Source organism: Tachypleus tridentatus, chromosome 9, assembly GCF_004210375.1.
Source record: "Tachypleus tridentatus isolate NWPU-2018 chromosome 9, ASM421037v1, whole genome shotgun sequence".
In the NCBI taxonomy this organism is placed as follows: Eukaryota; Metazoa; Arthropoda; class Merostomata; order Xiphosura; family Limulidae; genus Tachypleus; species Tachypleus tridentatus.
In genome coordinates this window covers 126,739,941-126,765,875 of record NC_134833.1, presented here as the reverse complement: position 1 = coordinate 126,765,875, position 25,935 = coordinate 126,739,941, and the positions used below count along the sequence as shown (strand labels likewise).

Genomic DNA, 25,935 nt, shown 5'->3' with positions numbered 1-25,935 from the left:
CTCAATTCCCGTTAATGAATCCAAGAAACTGATAAGGTGCTGGCTATATGGGAACGTGATAAGCATCAGACATGTTAAACTTTGTCATCCATCTAGAAATTACTTCAGACAGGAAAAATCGATGATTGGTTGCAAGTCCCATCTTGTGGGGAACAAGAAATAACCATAAACAGAATCAGTGCAAAGGATGAGTCAAGAATTATATAGCAACCTTAGGAAAAAAGGTCTTGAACAACCTCTGATTAATGCTTGCAGGATATGATCCCCTGGGGAAAGGAACTAGGAAAGGAGATAAAGAAGGAATGTGTGAACTAAGGATGAGTTCTTCTGATAATATCTGCAGCACTCAATGATCTATTTAAAAGACCTCCAAATGTGGAACAAATTGTACAGCTTAGTGCCCACATACCCTGTACCTACCATATAGTCAATGAAACCACTTATGATGAATAGTTTGGTGGCAAAATATAATGGTGTGACTCAGGAACTCTAATGAAGGTACTGGCAACAAGTTCAAACCCTTGAATGCCAAACTGAAATGTAAGATTATGCTATAATTCAAATAGAGTTAGCTGTATAAGAGTATGTCACACTGCTATAGGTTATCTCAGGATGATGTACATGATAATGCACAGCTGAACCATATTAAACATGCGAGAGGTAAGTGGTAGAATTAAAGCTAGCGGCGAGCAAAACATTAAGCATAGAGAGGGCAGTAATAATCCAGAAAAGGTTTTATGTGAGTGGAAATAACATATTGTATCATAATGGTATTTTTTGAAAGTTTTATCATGAGTTCAAGTAGAAAGTTTGTATTATTCGATAAGTTTGTTTGAATTGAATGCAAAGATGCAGAAGGAGCTATTTCAGCTAAGCCCACCACATGTATTGAACCTTACATTTCATAGTGACATGCTCTCAAGCTTACTGCTAATTCTGAAAACAAATATGCAAACTCAAATATACACAAATAGTAAATATTTTATTTCTCTGATTGTTTCAAGTTCTCTAATATACACAGTACAAATATAATCCTTCAACAAGTCTAAATTAAGAAGTACATAGCAAATATCATCATATACATTTATTATTAAAATATTAACTGTATTAAACCCATAATTCTTTGAAAAACATGTACTCATAAAACCCAAAACAAATAAAGAATAAATATTAAAAAAGTAAAATATCAGAATTTCTTTTTAATCTGTTTAACACCACCATTTGCTTTTATCATTAAAACTTGAATAATGTTTTTAAATTCTTACAGTTATAAATAAAATCAGATGAGAAAAAGTTAAAAATATATATATATTCAGATTCAACAGATGTATAATGGCTCCTGATAAATGGAATGTTTTTCTTATCTCTACAGCCATTTTAAAATGATTATCACACAGAACAAAACTAATAAGAAAGTCCTAATAAGACCAATTAAAAAACAAACAAACTGATAGTACATGTACAGTTTCTGGACATGATCTAGAATATATCTGTTGATAGATTTAAGTAAAATTGCTCAAGTTATCAAAAACTGAAGATTAATGAATGCTCTTATCAAATTTTAAATCATTACTTGAAACAGCATTCTTTTTTCACAAACAGTAAACCTAGCAATAATTATAAAAACAAATGTTTAAAAGACATCACAATCAAATAGCTAATGATACATGCTCAATCTTTTGTAATGTTTCAAACACTTACACAAAATAGCATCTGTAGATTACTGTCCAAAGTGCTAACTACAAAACACTACCACTACTACTATATTGATAAATATACAATGATAAAATCGTTTAAAATTTATATATAACAAGGTTCTTGAAGCCCACTGACTACATGACAAAAGTATATAGTTCAATTTTTCCAGATCTCTCTTTATCTCAAACAAATTCATTTAAAGAGAATCAAATGACTGTTTAAAAATGAGAAAGTAATACCAAATATAAAAAATTAATATCATTTTATTAGTGCATCACAGTTTGTAAGTTTGTTACTCATTAATAACAGTTTTATTAAACTGGAGAAAAGTTTTAATGAAGACATAATGAGTGAAAAACACAGTGTAAGAAAAAATACAATTTAACAGCTCTATAAAGTCTCAAAAAGTTTATACATAGTAAACAATAACACAGAGAAATACAAGAAAATCCAAAACACATTTAAAATCCACATGAAAGAGTTACACAGGTAAATGTGTAGTTTGACAAATGCTTTAGTTGCCCTTATAAAATCATGCAACAGTATTTACAAGAAAGATCTACAGATACAGATAAAACAAGTTTGTCACATTTTCCCATACATCAGCAAACAAGATGTCAAATACAAACTAATTAAATATTTTTCATGCTACAAACTTGAAACAACTAAATAGTATAATTTATTCCAGGTATGAATTTAACAAAAGAGAACACTGATTTACATTGTGAAAAAAAATATGCAAGAATAATTCTACAATATTTCCAGTCTGGAAAAAAAATCTGTCTCATGCTACCATTTTTAATGTTTACATTTAAAGTGCTGGTTAATAAAAGAAAGACAAAAGTTAAACCTTCTTACAACTCAAACTGTCCTATACGTTTTGTTTATATCAAAATCACAAAAATCTCAATATTTGTTTCAACAGTTCTTCAACAAGTTAACAAAAAGTCTTGATGCATACAATTATTATTGTAAACAAATTCACAATGGACGGTTTTTTTTCAGATCTTTTTCAGGAGAGTAACATATTGTTCAAGTATGGAAAAATGAGCTGAAAACATTCAGTGAAACATCCATTTTTGAAGGATGACCAATGAAATTAATGTTATTAGTACATTTGCAAATTCAGCAATATTGTAATGACTACCATTGCACCACTGATCAAACTTACAAAAACAGTAGGTCACTTCATTCCAGTAGTCCCTGGAAAAATGGGAAGAAAAACAATAATACTAAAATTTTAGTAGTGTGGACAAAAACTAAAATTTTAAAATTAAGCTAAGCTGTTTACTTTTTATTTTGCATATAATCATTTCATCAAAACAACTGTATTAAACTCATTTCTATTTCAACACCACATTCTTCATCAAAGCTTCTAAATCATCTAATATTTACACTTTCAATGTCATTTTTGAGTATTCATAAATATCAAAACTATTTCCTCTTTAAAAATAAAATTTACTATTTATGAATACACTTTACTGTACATATTTTACTGTATAAGAAATTACGTTGTTAGCCAAATTATGTTTTGTAATAATAACCATAAAACAAAAAATATGTGGGACTGTTTATTTTTACATGTTCCATGGATGTTAAGTTGTAAATGTTAAGTTGTATGCTGGTTTGTGATATATAAATATTGACAACCTACTGACCCATTCCTCACAAAATAGGTTTAGAAGTATACAAAAGCAGTATTGTTTATAATATACGAAAAAAAAAAAAAAATGATATTGAAACTTATTCACTGTCTAACAATACTACAACAGTTTTGTGAAGTTCAAGAAATAAAGTGCATCTTGCATAATTTTTACTTTCACCATGAGTCACTGAAACAAAACAAAGTTACAGTCATACAATAGAGCAGTTGCATATGTGTTGTTTAAAAGATCTTATCGTAACAAGTCTAAAATACTTTATTTTTCCTAGATTCTGGTCATACTTCTCTCTCATGGCTTCATGAAAAGGTATGATGTTTGAAAGGCAGAGGTAGTGACTCTTTTACCAAACAGTGTTGAGCTAGTTATCCATTAACTTAGTAAATCCAAATGGAAACAATCAAAGGTAAAATGTTTCTCACACACAACTCTACCTTTACAAAAAATTAAATGTACTGATGGTATGTTCCAATCCTACGTTCTGTAATGATTTCTTTGCAAAAGAAATTTTTTAGCATTATGTTTTGGATCTGAAGAAGATTTAGGACGTTAATTAAAATCCACCCCCTTATTTTTATGCTTATTTATCAGGTTTGCATGTATATAAAAGTACGTACAAATGTTTCAGCTACATAAACAAAGGTCTACATGTAGTAAACAATAGAACTTTACGAGGAAGGAAAAAACCAAAACATATTTAAAATCCAATAAACTGTTTTTTTAACAGGTGTTTGACTGTGAAATAACAAGGCCTTTATAACTACGAAATCATAGGAGAAGCAGTCTGATTTCACAGACAACAGAAGTATTTGAAAATCACAGAATCTGCATGTTCCTGTGAAACTGGAAATATCATTTGATAACACTTAACATCTTTTTCTTATATTTATTAAAAACAACAAATTGGCTCAAATTCAGCTAAAAAGCAGGAACATTGACAGAGAATAAATATCGATTGATTGATTGATTTAGTGTTTTATGGCACAAAGCAGCGAGGCTATCTGCGCCAGACATTCGGTAAAAATGTAAAAAAAATAAATGTAGTAATAGACATAAATGGAAATGAAGGTAAAACAAAAAAGTATAATACCAATGTTGACACCTAGTCTACAATGTTAAGATAGAAGGCAGAGTATAAGAAGTTGTAAGGTATTTACTCTAGCAAAAAGGTAATGATCATAACCCGCCAAGAAGACTAACAGGTAAGTTCAAGAACCACCACAGTCACCTGAAGTTGGTCTTTCCAATCCTGGTTCCGGGTTATGTGTCATAGCAACTAGTATCAAAATGTAAAAGAATAGAAGTTTTAAAATTACATAGCAAAATTGTAACAATGAGTAGCCAAATGTCCAGTAAAAAGATAAAGTCAAGTAAATGGAGTAAAATTTGTAAAAGTAAATGAAGATAAAAACAAATCAGCATTTAAAACAGAAAATGGTGAAAAAACCAATGGTGACATCCAGTCAACAAAGTTGTAAAGGACTACCTGTAGCAGAATGGTAATGATCGTAACCTGCCAGGAAGACTAACAGGTAAGTATAAAAAACCACCGTCAGTCACCTGAAGTTGGTCTTTCCAGTCCTGGTTCCAGATTATGAGTCAATATGGCCAGTACTAAAAAGTAAAGTAGTAAAAGTGTGAAATGATATGCAGCAAAAGTATAATAACAACTCGCCAGGACGACTAACGAGTAGTTCAAACGAATAGTTCAAACAGTAGCGTTAGTCACCTGAAGTTGGCCTTTCCAGTCCTGGTGTCGAGTTATTTAATGTTCTGGCCATTGTCCAATGTCAAATTGAATGAGAGAGATTAAAACTGTAAAAAAGGAACCACAATTATAAAGGTGTAATGAATAAATATGCAACACTTAAATGAGATTAAAAAGATTAATGGCCATTAAAAAATTAAAAACATTATCAAGGTGGACAGAGTCACCATCACCAATAACTCTGTCCAATGTTACAGACTGACCCTGGGAAAAAATATGTTTAAAATATTGCCGTCGTTGAGAATTGTAACAATGGCAAGAAAATAGAACGTGGCTGATAGTGATTTGAGTGTTACACAAACTACACATTGGTGCATCAGTTCCAGATAAAAGAAAATGATGAGTTAAAAAACTGTAACCTATGTGTAGCCTAGTGAGAACAACTTCCTCCTTCCGAACTTTATGGAAGCTGGATGGCCAAAGTCCAATTTTGGGTTTGATTTGAAAAAAGTTTGTTGTCGCGTTGCTCACTCTAAGTGGACTGCCAGCTGGCACAAAGCCGAGCCTTGAAGACAACACCATAGTCCATGTACGGAATAGGCATAGGAGTGATGGTGCTGAAGCAGACATATTTAGCTGCCATGTCTGCAAGCTCGTTCCCGCGAATACCAACATAGCCTGGTATCCAGAAAAACTGGATTGAAGTAGCTGCTAATGAGAAATGGGCCAGTCGGTTTCGAATATCAGCGAGAATAGGATGCGAGCTAACAAGTAGTGATTCCAAGGCAAGTATAGAACTAAGTGAATCAGTATAAATAGTGCAGTTGGAGTACTGCTCAGCTGCATTATGATCCAGGGCAAGAGATATGGCATACAGTTCAGCAGTGAACACAGAAGCTGTAGAAGGGATTCTGCGTGCAACTACTGACCCATAGCAAACCATAGCAGAGCCCACTGAATTACCTGATTTGGAACCATCTGTATAAATGGGAACTGAATGATTGTTTGAAAGATATTCATTGAATAAAAAATGGTACTTCCAATCTGGAGTATCTGCCTTTTTTAGGTGACTGAAAGAAAGGTCACATTTGGGGGCTGTAATAAGCCATGGTGGGATGGGCTGACCTGTGGAATCTGCAATGTTATTCAAGGAGAGACCCAATTCATCCAATTGCGCCCGGATGAGAAGGCCAAACGGAGCAATGACAGATTGTCTGTTCTGAAAAAGTACTGCCCACCGAGGAAGGAAAACACATTTCCAGGTGGGATGCTTTGGTAAGGAATGAAGTTTCGAAGTATATTGTAAAGATAGTTGCAAACGGCAAAGGTGTAGAGAAGGTTCATGAGATTCAATGTATATACTTTGAACTGGAGAGGTACGGAAAGCCCCAGTGCAGAGTCGAAGTCCTTGGTGATGAATGGGGTCCAGCATCTTTAAGGCCGAGGGTCTGGCAGAGCCATAGATCATTGATCCATAATCGAGTTTCGATCTAATAAGAGCACGATATACCTTTAACATTGAACAGCGATCTGCCCCACAACTGGTAGAAGAGAGAACACAGAGGATGTTCAGTGCTCATGTGCATTTGACCCGAAGCTGCTTTAAGTGTGGTATAAAGGTCAGTTTACGATCAAAGATAAGCCCCAAGAACTTGGTCTCCGGGACCACTGGCAGCAAAACTTCACCGATATGAAGTTCAGGATCAGGGTGAATACCCAGTCGACGGCAAAAGTGCATGCATACAGTTTTGGAGAGAGAGAAATTAAAGCCGTTCATCAGAGTTCACTTCCGTACACAATTGAGGGCGGTTTGTAGTTGCCACTCAATATATCTCATGTTTGACGACTGACATGAGATGTGAAAGTCGTCGACATACAGCCCATTCGCAACAGTGAGAGGGAGTTGTTCAGTGATGGCATTTATCTTTATACTGAAGAGTGTAACACTCAATACACAGCCTTGAGGGACTCCATGTTCCTGTACAAAAGAACGTGAAAGTGTCGAACCCACACGAACTTGGAATCTCCTGTCCATTAACATTTTTTTAATAAACATGGGTAGATGGCCACGTAACCCATATGTATGGAGGTCTCGCAAAACACCATACCTCCATGTTGTGTCGTAAGCCTTCTCTATGTCAAAGAATATTGATACAAGATGTTGGCAGTTGAGAAAGGCTTCTCTGATAAATGTTTCAAGACGAATTAGGTGGTCTGTGGTGGAGTGCTGTCGACGGAACCCACACTGGGTGGGCGAGAGGAGGTTGTTTGATTCAAGGAACCAAACAAGACGAGCATTAACCATCCTTTCTAATATCTTACAGAGACAGCTCGTCAAAGCAATTGAACGGTAGTTTGAAGGAATCTTGGGATCTTTCCCTGGCTTAGAGAAAGGTAAAATAATAGCCTGGCACCAGGCATCAGGAAAAACATTCTCCTGCCAGATCCGGTTGAAAACAATCAGAAGGACATCAAGAGAAGCAGGAGATAGATGGTGCAGCATGTCATAATGAATATCATCAGGTCCAACAGTCGCACTGGCAGACCGATGAAGGGCCATTTTTAGTTCCACCAGGGTAAAGGACAATTATAGTCAAAGAAACAGTCAGTTCGAAAGGAAAGAGGTGATCGCTCTGCCCGAGTCTTGATGGCCAGGAAGGTGGAGGAACAAGCAGAAGTGCTAGATACTCGGCAAAAGCTTTCACCTAGAGTGTTAGCGATGTTCCGAACATCAGTCACCTCCTGACCATCAGAGAGTAAGATCGAGAGGGGGTCAGAATTGTAGTGCCCATTAACCTTTTGAATCCTGTCCCATATGATCTTGGAACTGGTGGTAGAAGATATGCTGATTGTGAACTTAATCCAAGATTCCTTCTGGCTTTGACATCTTACCCACCTAGCATGTGCACAGGCCCTTTGGAAAGCAACCCGGTTTGAAAGTGTGGGATATCTACAAAAAGTATCGAAGAACCAGTATCGAAAAGAGAAAGATTGTGATCAGAGAGCATCCGCTCTACAGATCGGCCCCTCCCATCAATAATAGCACTTCCCCAGAGGGGATGATGTCCATTAAAATCCCCTAGGATTAGAAATGGAGATGGCAACTGTTCAACGAGAGCATCAAGATCTGATTGACCATATGTCTCTCCAGGGGACAGGTACAGAGAACAAACAGTGATGGTATGACCCAAGGAAACACGGATGGCTACAGCCTCCACGGGTGTGTTGAGTGACAAAGACAGGGTGGGCACGTGTTGATCAACCAACAGTGACACCCCTCCATGTACTCAACCATCACACAACCTGTCATTTCTGTACAGAGGAAACTGCCGAATGGAGACAGTATCAGCAGTTTTGAGAAATGTTTCTTGTAAAGAAAGACAAACAGGATGGTAGGAAGCAATCAGCGTTTTGATGTCATCCAGATTAGAACGTAAACTTCGACAGTTCCATTGTATCAAGGTGGCCATTTTTAAGAATGGGTAGGTGAAGTGGCTGGAGAACCCTTGGTTTACGACCACGTCATTTTCTTTACTGTCTTTAGTCGGAGGAGGTCTATCAACCTCCATGGATCCTGCTCTGGGTCGGGTGGGCAGGTTTTTGTTATTGGAAGGGGAATCCAGTGACTGAGGACGCGAACGAATAATTGTTTTGTCTCTTGTGGTGGGAGAAAAAGATGTATCAGAAGAAATGCCTGTATTTGAAACTGAAGGACGTGGATCTTGAGGTTTGTTGGAAGGTATGGGAGGAACAGAGATGAATGTGAAAGTCGATTCATCAACCTTTTTAACCACGGAGGTCAAAAGGCTTTTCATTTGTTTTGAAAACGATTCTCTTGGAGGCACAGAGAGATCTGTCTGCACTCCCACTGTAGTTGTGGTATGAAGTGCAGCAGCATATGTCCGAGATGGAGTTGTGGACAGCAATTTCCAAGCCTCAGGATAACTAATGTTTTGTGTCATTTTCAAACGCTGCACCTCTTTTTCCTCCAACCATTTTGGGCAAGAATGAAAGTAAGAGGGGTGAGAACCATTGCAGTTTACGCAATGTGGGTTCATGTCACAGTCATAGGCACCGTGGTCCTTGCCTCCACAACGAGCACATGTCAGGGAACCACGACAAGATGTCTTTGAGTGGCGAATCTCTGACATTGGAAACATCAAGAGGGTTTGGTATGTATGGCGAACCCTGCAAATGAGATAACCTGCCTTGATGGTGGCAGATGCATGTGGTGAAGTAAATGTTAAAACAAGGGTATTTGTTGGCAGTGTAACTCCATCTTTGCGAGTGGAGATGCGCCTCACTGCAGAAACTGACTCGGGAACGTTCTTCAAATCCTTTTCAACAATAACTCCTCGTGAAGAATTCAAGGTAGCATGGGGTGTAACCTCAATAGGTATATCCCCAATTGCCTTTGAATTCAAGAGGAGTTCACTGTGTTGGGATGTGGATGTTTCAACCAATATGTCACCAGATCGAAGTTTCTTTACTGACTTTGGAGAGCCAGCAAGTCCCTCTAGTCCCTTTTGAATAAAAAAAGGGGACATTTGCCCTAAAGGTTTTCGAAAGAGAATGTAATATAAGAAAATGAGGTACGTGTGTTACTGATGTTGAAGATTGCTGTTCTGAGTATTAAAGACGTGGTCGCTTACCCATTGACTGTTTTTTTACAATTTTATTTAAATTTTTTGGAGGATCCATAGGAAAAAGGAAAAATTTTGATACCCACTGACCCCACCCACCATGGAGCCCTACAAGGGGACACACTACAAAGTCGTGCAAGGACAATGCAGCAACGCCAGGGTTTCGTGAGCACTATACCCAAACACCAGCATCAGGCACAATGTCCACAACACCCGTTGAGAACTTCCAACACTGGTACTTGGCTGACTCTAGCCCAAGTGGACCAGCCGATTGACCCAAGGGGTGTCACCCAAAGGCCGCCCGTCTACAGGAATTCGAGGCCAAAGTGGTGTGTTAGGGTTGGACCCCTCAACCACCAGGATCCTCTCCTCCCCTTCACGGGTCGCCACGCACGGCAAACACGTGGGTGGATGTTTAGATCCCAGAGAAGGTAACCAGATAGAACAGAACCTTCCCTGGGAGGTCCCCTCACCATGTATAGGAATCAGATGAGGCCTGTTCCATTATTACAGTTTTCTTGACAAAAGGCATAAATTTATTAGTGTTGAAAAAAGAATAACCTGAATACAGGTAGCAAATCACTTGTATAACTTATAATGGCAAATCTATTTAAGCACAAAGCTACACACTGGGCTATCTGTGCTCTGCCCACCACAGATATTGAGACCAGGTTTTTAGCAGTGTAAGTACACAGACATACTGCTGTGCCACTAGGAGGTAATCTATTTTGTAGTCATAAACAGAAAAAAATACATTGAAACATAATTTCAATAATTTTAAACTAAATTATTGTATTTTAATGTATTATTTCTTACAGAATTTAGCAAATTATTTGTAATATATATAAATAAATAACACTTTTATATTCTTGTATCATTTAACTGACAATTCTTGATAAATCAAGCTGAAATTATCTTTTCCACAATTTTTAATATAGTTTTTTTCTACTTGAGATAATGTTTAGGGACAACAAGGAACCCACTGGTCCATCTAGACTGTTCCATTATCTAAACTAAAACTATTAAACAAATGAATACAACTGAAAGTCAACCCATATAATTCAGTTAGCTATCAAGCTTTCTCTTAAACTCGAGCTCACCTAAACTTCTTGCCTCCACAAAAATGAATGAACAAAACCCTGGCACATGTTTAGTTTAAAAAGAGAAGTCTGACAAATTCTCTCCCCAACAGAGGTGTTCAGAATCGTTGTAGTTCCTCTACCGCTCATGGAAAATTATTTATTTGTATGTGGGGGTTTTTACTATATTTTCATTTGGCTTGTTTGAGGCAATGAAGTGAGGTGGGGCAGTATGAAAATGACAAGTGAGAACGCTGAGTGAAACAAAGGCAGCAAAAAGTAAGTGGACAACTCCAGAGCCTGCAGTCAGGAAAGAAGCTGCAGACCAACCCCGCTAGAATCTGTAAAACATCCCATGATCACGGCCACAGAGTGGCTGGGATCTATAAATCCAAGTGCCTCAGAATTTGTTGGGGGATGGGGGAAATGGGAATATCCCAATTTCACAGGACAGGTGCCAAATATTCTGCCTGTCCTGTGTTCAGAGCTGAAAAAGAAAACAAATATATCTTATTTATGTTGTGTTTTATTGAGTGATTTGTGACTCTCAAAGTATATTGTATGGTGAGGTGTATTTTGTAGGAGTGCTGGCTAATTAGTATAATGATGCAGTTAGTTCATTTCTATGTTCTGCTTTTGAGTAATATTTGTATGATATTTTAGTTAGCTTATTCCTAAGGGTGGGTAGATTATTAATTTTGTGTACACAGTTGACAGATGTGCATGTTGGTAGTCGGTTTGCTGCTCTTAGTATTTTATTTTGTTGTATTTGAATCTTCTGTAGTGTGTTGTTACACGTTGTATGTGGCCTGACACCTATATACTATTAATGGGCAAATGTATGCCTTGTATATTTTAATGATGGTTTCAGGTGAGCAACTAGAGTGCTTGCTAGCTATGGTCAACAAATGTGAAATACATTTTTGGATGGATAAATGCGTGTTGTTGACATAGTTTTTCCATGTTAAGCTGATGTTGAATGTGATGCCAAGGGATTTAATGTGCTTGCTCATGTTAACAGGCAAGTTGTCAAGTGAGATGTTTACTTTTTTAGCGTTTTCCTGTAAAAAATAATTGCTTGTGTTTTTGTGGGGTTTTAAAACCACTCTCCACATGTTGCTCCAGCTCATGATAGCATTTAGTGATTTCTGAATGCAAGACATGGCCATAAGCAGGTTTCTAGAAATGCTCCAGATAGCAATGTCATCAGCATATTGTGAATTGTCAGACTAGGGAATGGTATGTCACTGATGAAAATAATGTAAAGGAGTGGCTGTTACTGTTATGTTACTGAGGAAATGTGGTGTGAAGGAAAATTGATTTGTACATATGTAACATGTTGTTGGCATTGTGTGTCAAAGTTAGGAGAGTTTAGGTCACTAAAGGAGGATTTGTAATAGTTGTAATCCACAAAAATAAAACTGCACTAATTTACATTTGTTTTCTCTAGTCCTAGTACTCTCACCAGTTAGGATGAAAATAAATGATGGATCAACATTGTCAATTCTCTTAAAAATCTTAAATACCTCAATCAGATCCCTTTAATTGTTCTTTCATGAGAAAACAATTTAATGTTTTCCAGCCTAGGTTGTACTGTCCCCTAGTGTGCATTTTTAAAAATCAGAAGAGGGGCACTAACTCTGAGGGGATAGGGTACATGAAAGTTTTAAGAGTTTCAAATTTATATTTGTTAATAATAAATCATAAGAAATAAGTTTTTTTTTCTTTCAGCCTGTCTTAAATAAAACTTGTGTGGGTGTACTTGTGGCAAGCGATGCTTTTAGCTCATTTAATGAGCATACCTCTTTTGTCACTACTCTCGGTAATTATATTAAAAATTTATTAGGAGTGGGAATTAGTGGCAACAGTTTGCTGAAGAGGGTGCTGTGGCAAAAATTTGGGAAACACTGTCTTAACTGCTTCTTGTATGACACCCTCCTCTATCCCAGGCACCATTCAAGTAGTCCCACTCTGAACAGGTACTAAAATTAAGCCTTGATGTAGCATTAGACATCTACCAATCCTCTGACACCTGCCCACTATTCAAGAACTGACAAAAAAAAAAATAGTAGCAAGTGGCTCACATATCCAATCCTTAACCTCTTTCAAAACCCTTGGAGAAATAGTATCTGGCCTAGGAGCTTTATCACTCTAACTTATCACTTTCTTTTAACAAGCTTGGGATTAATGTGATGATGTTTCCATCTAACAGTTCAAGATAAGGAATATTGCTAAAACCTTCATATGTAAAAAAATCACAATTTAATCTCAATTATCAGATACAAGCCTTCCTTTATCATCCTTCAAAAGGTCCTACCCCCATCTTAACATTTTGTTTACTGTTAATGTATTCAAAAGAAATTCTTATTGTTAATTTTTACATTTTCAGCCAATCTTTTTTCCTACATACTTTCTGATGTCCTAATTTCCTGTTTGACCACCTTTCTTGACATTCTATAATAGCCTAAATCTTCTGTCATACAATTCAATTTTAATTTCTTAAACTTTGTGCTTTTATTTAAATTTATCCTGTTACCCTTTATGAGCTTAGTTGGTTTTTACTTGCAATCACCCCTTTCTTTCTACAAGGAATACATTAATCTTCAATATGTAAACATTTTCTGCATCTCATCAGCATCTTCAAGTAACTAAGCTCCCAATTCATGACAGAAAATTCTTATCGCATCCCTTTAAAATTAGCTTTTTTAAACATTGTAACTGAGTGTCATTATTCCTCATCTCCATATGCAGTAAAATATCAAATCCAATAAAGCAATGATTACTTGCATCCAGCTATTCCCCAATTTCCACCCTCTGAACCATTTCTATATTAGGACTTAATAATAAATTTAAAATAGCATTGTTTCCAGTAGGTTTTTGACCAACTGGTAAAGAAAAATATATTGAATTGTTTACAAAACCTCTCTCTCATTGTTTGACTCTAACATTTTCCAATCTATATGCCTAAAATTAAAATCACTCATACTTATGACCTCATTAAAAGATGAAATTTTAATCTCACTGCAGGGTTTATCATTAAATATCCTAGTTTCACCCAATGGTCTGTGTTTCTAAGAAGTTTCTATCATCAGAATCATGCACAGAATCAACACACCATGTTTCAGTTATTCCCCATTATATCAAAACACTCCATTCCTACCAGTATTCTATAAAGTCATCTATTTTACTTCATATACTTCTAGCATTACAAGAGAAACAATTCAGCCTATTCTTATTACTACTTTTGTGCTCCTTTCCTATGTTGAATTTTATTTCTGCCTCTTATTCTTTTTCCATTTGGTTTTTCCTGGCCCTCACTACTGTCTAGTACTAGTTTAAAACTTCCCTCAAAGTTGAATTAATAGCCTTGCAAACAAACCAGCCTAACTATATTTAAATGTAAACCATCCATTCCAAAAAAGCTACCCTCTCCCAGTAAACTGATCCGACAAGTCCAAACAGTCAATCTTACTTATTAACCAAAGCCTAGTATTCAGCTCTGGCAACCTACTTATAATTTCATCAAGAACAAATAACCAAATTCTCACACTAGGGGAATTTGAGGTCACTTTTTAAATATTTCCTTACAGAATTAAAACTTGTATAGCATTACAATTTAATTTATTATCTATCATTTGATATCAGGTTTGTTCATATACCATGATAATTAAGTAGTTTAGTTAAATTTTGAATGTAACTCACTAAAAGGTCATGACATGCATAGTTTGACCTATCTGCATGCTAATGGTTAATCACTCAGCACCTACCTAACAAGCAATCAGTCACATCAGCACATTCAAGTACTCTTCCAGGGCATGAAAGCCAGTTTCCCATGTGTCACACTATTGTCAATTTTCACAGTGAGATTCACTCATCAAATGAATAATAACCTCAAAACTACCACATCAGACATTTATAATTCTGTAAAATGCAAGGCTGAAGTAACAAGAGGAGGTGTTTAGTCAAAACTCCAAAGATGGGACATGTGATAACAGATATTATTTTCAATATATAATATACTATAAACTAGTAGCAGTACTGACAGCCTATTACTGGATGCCAAGTATCATCATTAGTGGCACCAACTGCAAATCTTGAATTTACCTTTAGCACACCCCTTTTCAGCATTAAATTAGTCAATATATAATTAGAGAATATCCAAAGTCATCTCATTTGCAAGTGTAAGGTTGGAAAGTGCAATGTTTGCCAGAAATGAAAATAATGTGGATGCAGTAATAATGAGATTCCTGTTGAAGTTAATGTGACCAGAAAAACAGGTTGTCCAAAAATTTAGAAAACAATCAAAAGAGTACAAAAATACCATGAAGCAGATGGAATAGCACTAATAAGATACTTTGTTCTAGTTGTAAACACTTTTGTCATTTTAGAGCATTCAGTGGTTGACAGACTTAGATAGGATTGATCAAACCTCAACCAACAAATCATAACATACAGTTGAAAAATTGTTATTGTTGTTTCTACAATGAGCAGAGACCATCTTTGATGTCATGAACAATTTGAAAACTATTCTTACAGTGTAAAACCAGGTCAAAATGGAATGAAAAAATAGCCTTGCTTTGGGAACTTTTCATCAACAATATGAGTACCCATGCATTTCTCCAAACAATAGACATAACCCTTAAATGATGCAAAAGTTTTATGTGAGAAACTGGTATAGCAGATTTTCTCTTGTTCAAGGTTGCCAACAAACCACAGCAATTTATGCACAATCAACTCACAATTTTAGGATTAAAACCAAAATTAACTAGCCATATTATTTATTCTTTCAAAATTTTATATGACTACTACTGTTGCAAACTACCAGGGGACAACATTATATTTCATGAAAACTAATTTCTGATCATTCTGTTATCTTACAATAATATAATTTGAGAAAATTAATGACTTTCTTCACAGTTACACTTAATTAAGCCAATCTTTTAATATAGTCATCTCTACACAGCTCTCTGCAGGGTATAATCATTCAGCCAGTTAGAAATTTATGTTCCTGAAGGTGGAAATGTTTAAAACTCTATACGAGGAAGTTTTGTAAACAATTTTCCAATAAGAATTCAATATCCCTTGTTTTTAGACCATAGCTTGAAATACCACAACTCTGTCTATTTTGTTAAATTTCAGTGCATTCTACTTGTATAATAACATAATTTGGGATGTCTATCCATCCATTGTAAGTGAATATGAAAAAGAAGAATAAAAAATATATGCATAGATGCAAGGTCTACTAAGTGTGACTCATATGTGTATGTTGTTAAAATTTAACAACCACTTCAAGAATTTTTATATTATAATTTTCATATCATGCTATACTATTAAAATGAATTGTGAAAGCCAATTTTTTTAGTACTGAGTAAATTTTTAAGCCAATAAATAATGTCAAATATTTATATTTTTCAGAAAATGCATGTACATTTAGCATTGTTGAGTTCTAAATAGACTTGCTTTGTAATTTCCTAAAATTTTGTTTACATATTTAATGTTTTGTTAAACTCTGAAAATTATTTTAACTTGTGTAAAAGCATTGATAACTAATTCAAATGTTTGAAGTAGTGCAATAATGTTGTGCTTTTAACAAGTGCATAAACAGAGGTTACTCAAACCTTTGAAAATTAGGTGAATACTCAGAGTATCAACATTGCAAGGCATGGTGAAATACCACAACTATATAAATTTTGTCAAGTCTTGATGTTTCACTGATATCCATACAATTTCAAATTATTAATTTAATACCTTTTTATAATAAAACTTTCCACATAAAGGATAATAGCAATCATCATAAGATTTGAATAACTCAGTGCAGAAGTAAGTTTTTTAAATGAGACTTATCTAAATAAAATTACCTTTTATCATCTCTCCTCCCAGTTTGTTTCTACAGTTATAGTCTTTAAAAACATTCAAACAAATTTAACATTTTCCCTTCTCTCCTGCATTTTAATTGTTTTCTTGTTTTTATACTGCTGTTCTATTTAATGTATCATTTATGTAATACTAAATCAGTTTCAGAGTTTTGGATCTTTAAGCAAGTCTTTTAAACTTTTCAGTTTTATTTATGTCAGTAGCAAATATATATACACATGTACATACATACATGTAAAATATTGACACTATTAATTATAATCTTTTCATTAATAAACTTCTACTTACCTTTTGATTTCTAATTCTTTGATATTATTTTGTACATAGACTGCGAGTTTAGGGTGCTCTGCTGCAGGACGACATCCTTCATAAGTGTCAGCTGGAATGTCCCTCCTCAGACCAACCAAGTTTGACAAACAGTCTCTCGTAATTAATTTCTCAGCTTCAAAACAAAATATTATAAACTCATTAAGTAAATTTTTTACTTATCCATAGAACAAAATTAATGATCACAATCTTTTAACCTTAACTTTCTCAAACATACTTGGCTAAACAAACAAGTTCTGATGAACACATCATTTTCTAAGATTATAATACTATTTCCCATACCTATAGTTCTGTTTTTGATCCAACAATGAAACGAGGCTTGAAATTAACACTAGCAAACTAACAAGTTGTTGTTTAGTTTTGCCTGTAAAGCTTAAAGGGCACTAAAAACATTGCCAGTACCAACTGTCAGAAAATGAGAATAGTGGGATTGTAATCAGTTACCAAAGCAGAGCATGAGTTACCTGGTGAGATTTACACCATCTGGTCTCTTGTCAGGAATAGTGTCAATGTGTGTTCTTTGGAGTTAATAAAAATATAATTTGTTTCTTTTCACATTCCTCTCAATTTATCAATGATTAAAACAAATGTTAGATCTATTGGTTTTTAATGCTTTTCCAGTTTTCAGCATTCAAACTCAGACTTTGAACAATTATTTTTAATTTTTTTTTAGTGTAGAGTGGTCATCACTAATTGGGTAATGTAGACTTTACTGAACTATGTGCTCCTGGTTTTCATACACATGTTCAAAGTATCTTTTAACTTTTATGAAATAGTTAAAATAAAAGTATTGTTATATGTAATTTAAACAAGTTTTGATATCAATTTATAAATAGTTTCAATAAATGGGTAGGTGGGTTCGGCATTTTATAGCACAAAGCAACTAGGCTTTCTGCACGGTGACAAAAAAAGAACAACACAGAAAAGTTTCACATATAAATAGAATACATACATATTTATTAACATTTAAAACATAAAATAATTAATTATCATACAGTAAAATTTAATTTAAAAGGAATTACTATTTCCAAATTTGCTAGTGTCGAAAAGTAGCTAGCAACCACTTGATAGTGTCTTCAAAGTCAAGGTCGAGACCCATGAAACATTTTTAACTATTGCATACAGGAACCCAACATGTATCTTAAATTATTGATAAATCAATACCTCCTTTTGTTTCTGTAATCTTCACACATGTATCATCATCTCGTGGGCAAGTTATGGCATGATGAATTCTCCAATCTACAGTTAATTCTCCACATCCAGGTTGGTGACTAACACAGCTATAACACCACAGTTCTGTGGCCTGAGCTGCAAAATCAGGTGTTGATTAGGTAAGCCTACTTACCACCACGGTATTAATACCCAAGTTATTCGTGCAATTTCCAAAATCTACCACAGAATATTGAGTCAGAAATATTATTAATATCATCATTTCTGTTGTAAAAATAGTAAAAATATGAATAAACTCAGCCATCTTGTAGTACTCAACAAAAACCTTACCATCAACATCCATTAAATTTCCAATACACTTATATCATTTTGCTTAGTTTTCTCATATCAATCAACCCCCCTCTATTCCATTTTCTAAAAATTCTATTACTATTTAATAGCCTAGGATTTTAAAATAATTCCCATTATCAATATTTTCCAACCCTGACCAAGTTTCGGTTATCTCCAGAATATCACAGTCTTCCATTTCAATGAGACTCCTGAACTCAACCATTTTGTTCCTAACACTCCTAAAATTAGAATAATAGAAATTAAGCTAATATTTAAAACCATTATTTAATTTACACTTTATTACCAAGCTTTTGTCTCTACAGCTAACCTATCAATTTGTTTATTTCCACAATTATCTGAGCTTCTTCACAACCAAGCAACTTTAGTATAAACAACATTTAATACACCATCCTCTAAACCCATGCATTTATCCTGCTTAACTAGAACCAAGGTCCAGCATGGTTAAATGTGTTAAGGTGTTCGACTCGTAATCTGAGGGTCGTGGGTTCGAATTCCAATCACACCAAACATGCTCGCCCTCCCAGCCGTGGGGACGTTATAATGTGACGGTCAATCCCACTATTCATTGGTAAAAGAATAGCCCAAGAGTTGGCAGTGGGTGGTGATAACTAGCTGCCTTCCCTCTAGTCTTACACTGCTAAATTAGGAACAGCTAGTGCAGATAGCCCTCGAATAGCTTTGCGTGAAATTCAAAAAACAAACAAACAATAACTAGAACCAGTCATATAATTTTACCCTTACTCTTAAAATTGTCTCACAGGTCCAATTAGCCCACTTATTGTTCCTAATAAATTTGAGATAACCTTTTATTTAAACCTTGTTTCCTGCTAAGAAATTCATTATCATATCTAACTCAAGGAACACCGTTGAAAGGGCCACACACGTATAACTATTCCTAAACCCAAGAGTTCATTATACGATTTAAGCAGCTCTGATTCACAAATGGTGATATCCTTTGGTCCAACATGAACTACAAAAACAGATAATGTTCTTTAGTACCAGCAAATAAACTGTCAACATGCTCTGTAATGTTCTATAATTTAGGAGCTTATAAGCAAATTCTACTCGTATTCTGTCAATGCTTTATACAATAAGTAACTTCATTCATATATTCAACTGAGTCCCCTCAATATGTAAACCTCCTCTCATTTCATTGTAAGCACCCAAAGATTCAAATTCATCAGAGATTAGTACTGCAATGCTAACTGAACCTGTCTCCTATAGCCTTAAATGTTTTTATTGCATTGTTTCCTTAGTTTCTACTCTTAATTTAATGTTTTTTATATCCTCTGAAAGCTTAATATTTTCCAAACCTATCTCTAACTTATCATTAAGTTAGCAAACTTTGGAAGAGTAACATAGAGCATCTTATTAAATCTCAGAAAACTATAATCAAGATTAGTTTTTTCAAACGTAACCCACTTTGGTAATGTGTCACACCCTATACATTCTTCCTTACTTACCCTCAGCTATTTCTAACTATACTGAAGTTGACTAACCTCTATTCTCTATTTCCAGTCCACCCACCAAATAGTTGTATTTCTAAACAATTATTTGACAAATGTCTGTGCAAGTGTGTCCACTTATACCTGGTGAACCACTGTATAAATTGTCAATAAACCTGATGTGTACCTTCAGGGAATGACAAAAAGAGGGCAGTGTACTGATCAGACATCCTTATGTTGCTCCTCACCAGTTCCTGCCTTTCTACTGTCTTTAATGGAAGCATCAGCTAGTTTAACTAAAGTTAAGCTATTTCAGTTTATAAGTTACTAACAACACTTATTAACTGATACTATTACTTACATCTCTATGTACGTAACTATTGACAAGTTTAAATAATATATTAATGTATCGAATTTTTGGCACCAACCAAATAATAAACAATAACTTCTACTTTTACATACATTATTTTTCTTACTGATCTATCACTTGTGGTACTTCTTTATCTGAACTTAATTTTTAATAACTTCATTATCCTATAAGCTACTCCTAGTGCCCAAATTTAGTAGATGACAAAGTTTGCTCAGTGCCACGAGAACAGCGTAGGCAACTAATGAAAGTAACAAGCTGCTATGTTATATAACTAACAACCTCAACATCGTCAAGATTACAAAGGTAGGTATGCAAATCCTCAACGTGGAACCAATAATGGATTTGTTATTGCTAGACAGAAATTACGAGGCTAAGATTCTCTAAAATCCATCTGATGTTCTTGTACCTTCACACAATAGAAAGGTCTTGATGGTGTTCAGCAGTTGCTTGGCTGGTGTTTAGCTTTCTTCTGACCATAACTATTTGCAAGTGCTATCATGTGAAACCAAACAAATGAAACTACCTTAAGTTGAACCAAGCTATCAAATTTCATATTGTGCACCACACATTTACATCTCCAGAGGTCAATATTTGGACAGTGACAGCAGAAAGTAAGCAACAATATGAATTAATGATAAAAGTAAAATTTAATATTTGTAATCAGTAGCAATAATGGAACTAGTAAAGATCACAAACATGAGGTTAGTAAAAATGAAAAACCAAAAATGGAAGAAATCAGAGAAACAAACTCAGAGAGAGAGATTTAATAACTTAAGGGAGGGTAGTGATTATTTGTAAAGTAAGCCACTTATTTTTATTCCTGTTTTTCTTAAATATTACAACATGTAATAAAAGAGAACTATACATATAACCTTAATATTACAATTAAGATCATTCCTTGTAATTTTATGTAAAACAAAATCCATATTTTCATTTTTCTCTACATATACCTCAGTTCACTCCATTTTACAAATTATCTTCACGTTTTTATAAGCTTGGGTGTTGCTTATTTATTAAAGGTTTAGTTCATATACTCATTGCAATAAAAAAATTCTTAATCAGAATATTTTTAATTATTGTCATTAATTGCACTTACAAACGCATCCACAGTTTCATTAGTATTGATATTCTTTTCATATACTTATTTAGAAATAAAGATTCTTCCTTAAATTTTAATTCCTTTCAATACCTCAACATCAACTCACTTACTACTACTACTACGTTAGTGCTTTCACAGACTGCAGAATACACGCAATTTCTAGACCTGATTACACTTGAAACTTTAAATTAAATTAAACTTGGGCAACCCACACGTTCAAATCTTGCTTACTCAGTTACTGTCAATATCACATAATTTTACATATTATTTCACTACAACCTACCTCTTTTACTAAGAAAACAAAATAATAATAAAATAAGGTATAAGAAAATCATACTGCTCAGTTATTTTTTTTATAATCAGTTAGTCCTACTCGTAATGTTAATAACGCCTATTAGTAAACACCCGTATGGAAAAACCAACGGTTACCGGATAGCTTTATGTCCAATTCATTGTTAGGGGGTCGAATGTTAATATCATAAAGTAGTTTTAAACCTAAATTTTCGAAAAGAGTAGAGCTTTTTCTTATCTAGAGTCTGTTTTGTACTTCTGATAAAATAATGTAATCAAATGATATAGTGTGTGTGTCACTAAAATTATTTGTTTCTTAAAGCTACTTTTCAAAAAACCAGGTAAATATTACACAGTAGGCTATTTGGGCTGTGCCCACCACAAGTATTAAACCCCATTTTGCAGCATTACTTAATTTGTTTTGTGACAGTGTTATGAAAGAAAAAGATTTTGGTGTTTTGGTTGACTACCTTCTTAACCCTTGCAGGCAGTATACTGTTGTTTGTTTTGTTTGGTTTGAATTTCGTGCAAAGTCACACGAGGGCTATCTGAGCTAGCCGTCCCTAATTTAGCAGTGTAAGACTAGAGGGAAGGCAGCTAGTCATCACTACCCACTACCAACTCTTGGACTACTCTTTTACCAACAAATAGTGGGATTGGCTACCACATTATAACGACCCCAGGCTAAAAGGGCGACCATGTTTGGTACGACGGGGATTCAAACCTGCGACCCTCGGATTACAAGTCGTGTGTCTTAGCCATCTGGCCATGCCGAGCCATATTAAATTAGGTAAAAATTGTGTTACAGTTTCATATAACAAATGGATGGCAACTGTGATCTTCGAATGTGATTTCCTTCAGAAATGATGGAGCTAAACATATTTGGTTGTTCAAATTATATGTAGATCTCATCTGACTACTTCAAAGACTTTCAGAATTGACATAAGACACTGACTACTCCACTTGATGATGTAGAAAATTGCAGCATGCTTCATTCACTGTCCACATCTTACTACTTTTATTGGCTATGAATGATTCAAACCAGTATCTTGCAATACCTGGGCTTGTTAACAAGTGTCATGGCACCATACGGAGACCACTTCAATAAGTCTTAAAGTGCTTAGACTGTTCAAATCATCATGGTCCAGTTTTGCTGCCCTATACTCTTTCATGCAAGAAGTTATAATAGGGGTTATGTAACAGCAATCTGTGTTCCACTAATTATCTATAAACCTCTTAGTCCTGTGTAAAGAGGACCAATCTTCTGACTGCAGTTTTCTCTTATCTATGTGACTTTAAAAAATACCTTTCCACGCTAATCACGATTTCCAAATATCACACAACGCTGTTATAAAAAGACCTATATATTAAATTATATTCAAATTTGTCTGCTTTTGTTCGAAATTCACCAAGTTTATCTTAATTCTGGTCCTCACTAACCTTTCTTCACTGAATGAAAAATTACTTTGAGGACTTTAACTTGTTCTCATATGACAAATATCCAATTTGAGGAATAACTATATTAGCACTCCTTTGAAACCTTTCTAACAACTCGAGGTCCTTATTAAATTAAGGAGCCCAATATACGATACGATACTCCAAACGAAGCTTAACTTGGGTTCTGTACGTAGAAATGTTAACATCCTTTAACGTACATTCAGCATTCCTAAGGATACAGTCCACAATCCTATTTACTTTCCTTCTAACACATTGCAACAGTACAACACATACATAAGGCCTAGCGTGGACAGATGGCTAAGGCACTCGACTCGTAATCCGAGGGTCGCGGGTTCGAATCCTCGTCACACCAAACATGCTTGACCTTTCAGCCGTGGGGGCTTTTAAGTTACAGTTGATCCCCACTATTCGTTGGTAAAAGAGTAGCCCAAGGGTTGTTAGTGGGGGGTGATGACTAACTGCCTTCCCTCTAGTCTTACACTGATAAATTAGGGACGACTAGCACAGATAGCCCTCGAGTAGCTTTGCGCGAAATTCAAAACAATCATAATTTAATGACATAGACTTTTTTTGTTATTTAGTTTTCCTCTTGTAATAGCATCAACACATGGCTCAGAAAATTGTTGAAATTTTTTCTTCTTTTTTATGTGTGTGTGTATTTTCTTACAGCAAAGCCACATCGGGCTTTCTGCTGAGTCCACGGAGGGGTATTTTTTAAATGATATCTGTTTCGTTCTAGAGAACATTGCAGTAACATATCGCATCTAGTTGAAAGAATTAGCGTTTGATATCTTTAGCTGGCCAAATTGAAATTATCTGAATAATACAGCGAACAAGTATAGTAAGAAAATAAATGTCACGAAGAAATACTATCAACTGAACAATGAAAGTGCATATGAATTGCCTATTTACTTTGTGTTTACCAACACGACTTTTTTCCCCGTCAATAAATCGCCATAAAATTAAAGAGCGATGTTCTTGACGATTTATTCACGGGTAAAAAAGTTGCGTAGCTAAACTTGTTTGTTTGTTTTTGAATTTCGCACAAAGCTACTCGAGGGCTATCTGTGCTAACAGTCCCTAATTTAGCAGTGTAAGACTAGAGGGAAGGTCAGCTAGTCATCACCACCCACCGCCAACTCTTGGGCTACTCTTTTACCAACGAATAGTGGGATTGACCGTCACATTATAACGCCCCCACGGCTGGGAGGGCGAGCATGTTTGGCGCTACGGGGATGCGAACCCGCAACCCTCGGATTACGAGTCGCACGCCTTAACGCGCTTGGCCATGCCGGGGCCAACGTAGCTAACCACACCAAAGTTAAAATGAATGTCATTCCATCTGCATGAACAGTCACAACGTACTTTCTATTTATTTGCGATAATAAAGATTTTGTTCATTTAGTTACATTTGTCTAGACTAATTATTTCAGACTTAAAGAAAGTCAGTCATCTTCTACAGAATACGCTGCTTATTTCTTGATCGAATTTGCTGCTATTTGTGGATTTGCATATTTAATATTTTTAGAGAAATTGGTTTTAACTGAAAATATCACATATTGGTTGAAGTTGACACAGAATATGACAGCTAAGCATATCCACCTGCATTTGGTATTTTATATAGGATTTCACCTGACGATGCCACATTCATTAGGATTATACATCTTTAGCTTTTAGAGGAAGGCAACATCCTCTCTTAAATGTGTACAGCGTCTTAACTATGCATTGGTACAGAAAATGGTATTAGGTACCTGCTTACACCATCATTTAACGAAGATAGTGATGTGAAATATCTTAACTTGCAAAGATACAATGGGCAAAATGAAGGATCATTTTGACTATTTTCATAAACATTTCGAGCAAATTGGATAGACTAAGGAACAGGCAGTATAACAGTTGATTCTGAGACTAGACAATTCTGCATTCAAGTTCTTAGGGTACTTGGACAAGGAGTAACTCGATGTCCAGAACACTTTCAAATTAAGTGTGCCAAAGATTTGGCAATTAAAGACAACATACAAATCCATAGGACTGGCTTCATAGCTGTAAAACAACGGCATTGTCCACTTACACAGTCAGTTTAAGGAAATTTCATGGGAAGGCCTTACTAAATACACCTTCTAACAATTACAATGAAACATTTATCAATAAGTTCATTGAAAGGCTGACAGATGAACCCATATGGTAACATCACATAAGATTAAGGGATATTTTTATCTCATACAAGCAGTTTCTATGGTAATATAATTTAAAATGTCCATGTTAAACCATGTGTTGGAGAAGAAAAAGAAACCAGTGACTGTAGCTGTAAACATAGCACAAAAATAGACTGGTAGCTCAGAAAAAGTATGAAAATGTCAACTTAAATGCAACCTGACACAGTCATTGTTACTTCTCATGAGATAACAGATGTTTCCAGGCCAATTTGCTATGGCTGCATCACAAAGGTTCTAAAGAATGTATGGCAAGGACATTTGTTTTAGTTGTCATAAAATGACTATTAGATTATGTAATGCATATATTTTATCATCATACAGAATCATCAGAGGGTTGTGATTTTCATAGGATCACTGATTTTCCATTGGGTAATAAAGTAAAAACCTCTGAATAACAGAAGACTCATCAGAAAATGTGTTGCAAAGCACATATTTGAATTTTTTAAATCTTGATTTTTTTTGGCATAAAGAATACTTTATACAAGTCAAACAATGTTTATTTTAATTATTCCAATATGAGTAAAGTAAAACAACAAAAGCAATTG

At 35.0% G+C, this 25,935-nt stretch overlaps 1 protein-coding gene across 1 annotated transcript; it reads right to left on the bottom strand.

Annotated features, from left to right (window-relative positions):
* Positions 1 to 963: 963 nt before the first annotated feature.
* On the bottom strand, positions 964 to 21,868 carry crim (QVR superfamily protein crim). Its single transcript, XM_076457112.1, has 4 exons — positions 21,709 to 21,868; positions 18,155 to 18,298; positions 16,952 to 17,105; positions 964 to 2,901 (listed from the first exon to the last, which is right to left on the bottom strand). Exons 1-4 carry the CDS (start codon positions 21,758 to 21,760, stop codon positions 2,760 to 2,762), a joined length of 492 nt encoding a protein of 163 aa, XP_076313227.1. The 5' UTR covers positions 21,761 to 21,868; the 3' UTR covers positions 964 to 2,759.
* Between the last annotated feature and the right edge of the window lie 4,067 nt (positions 21,869 to 25,935).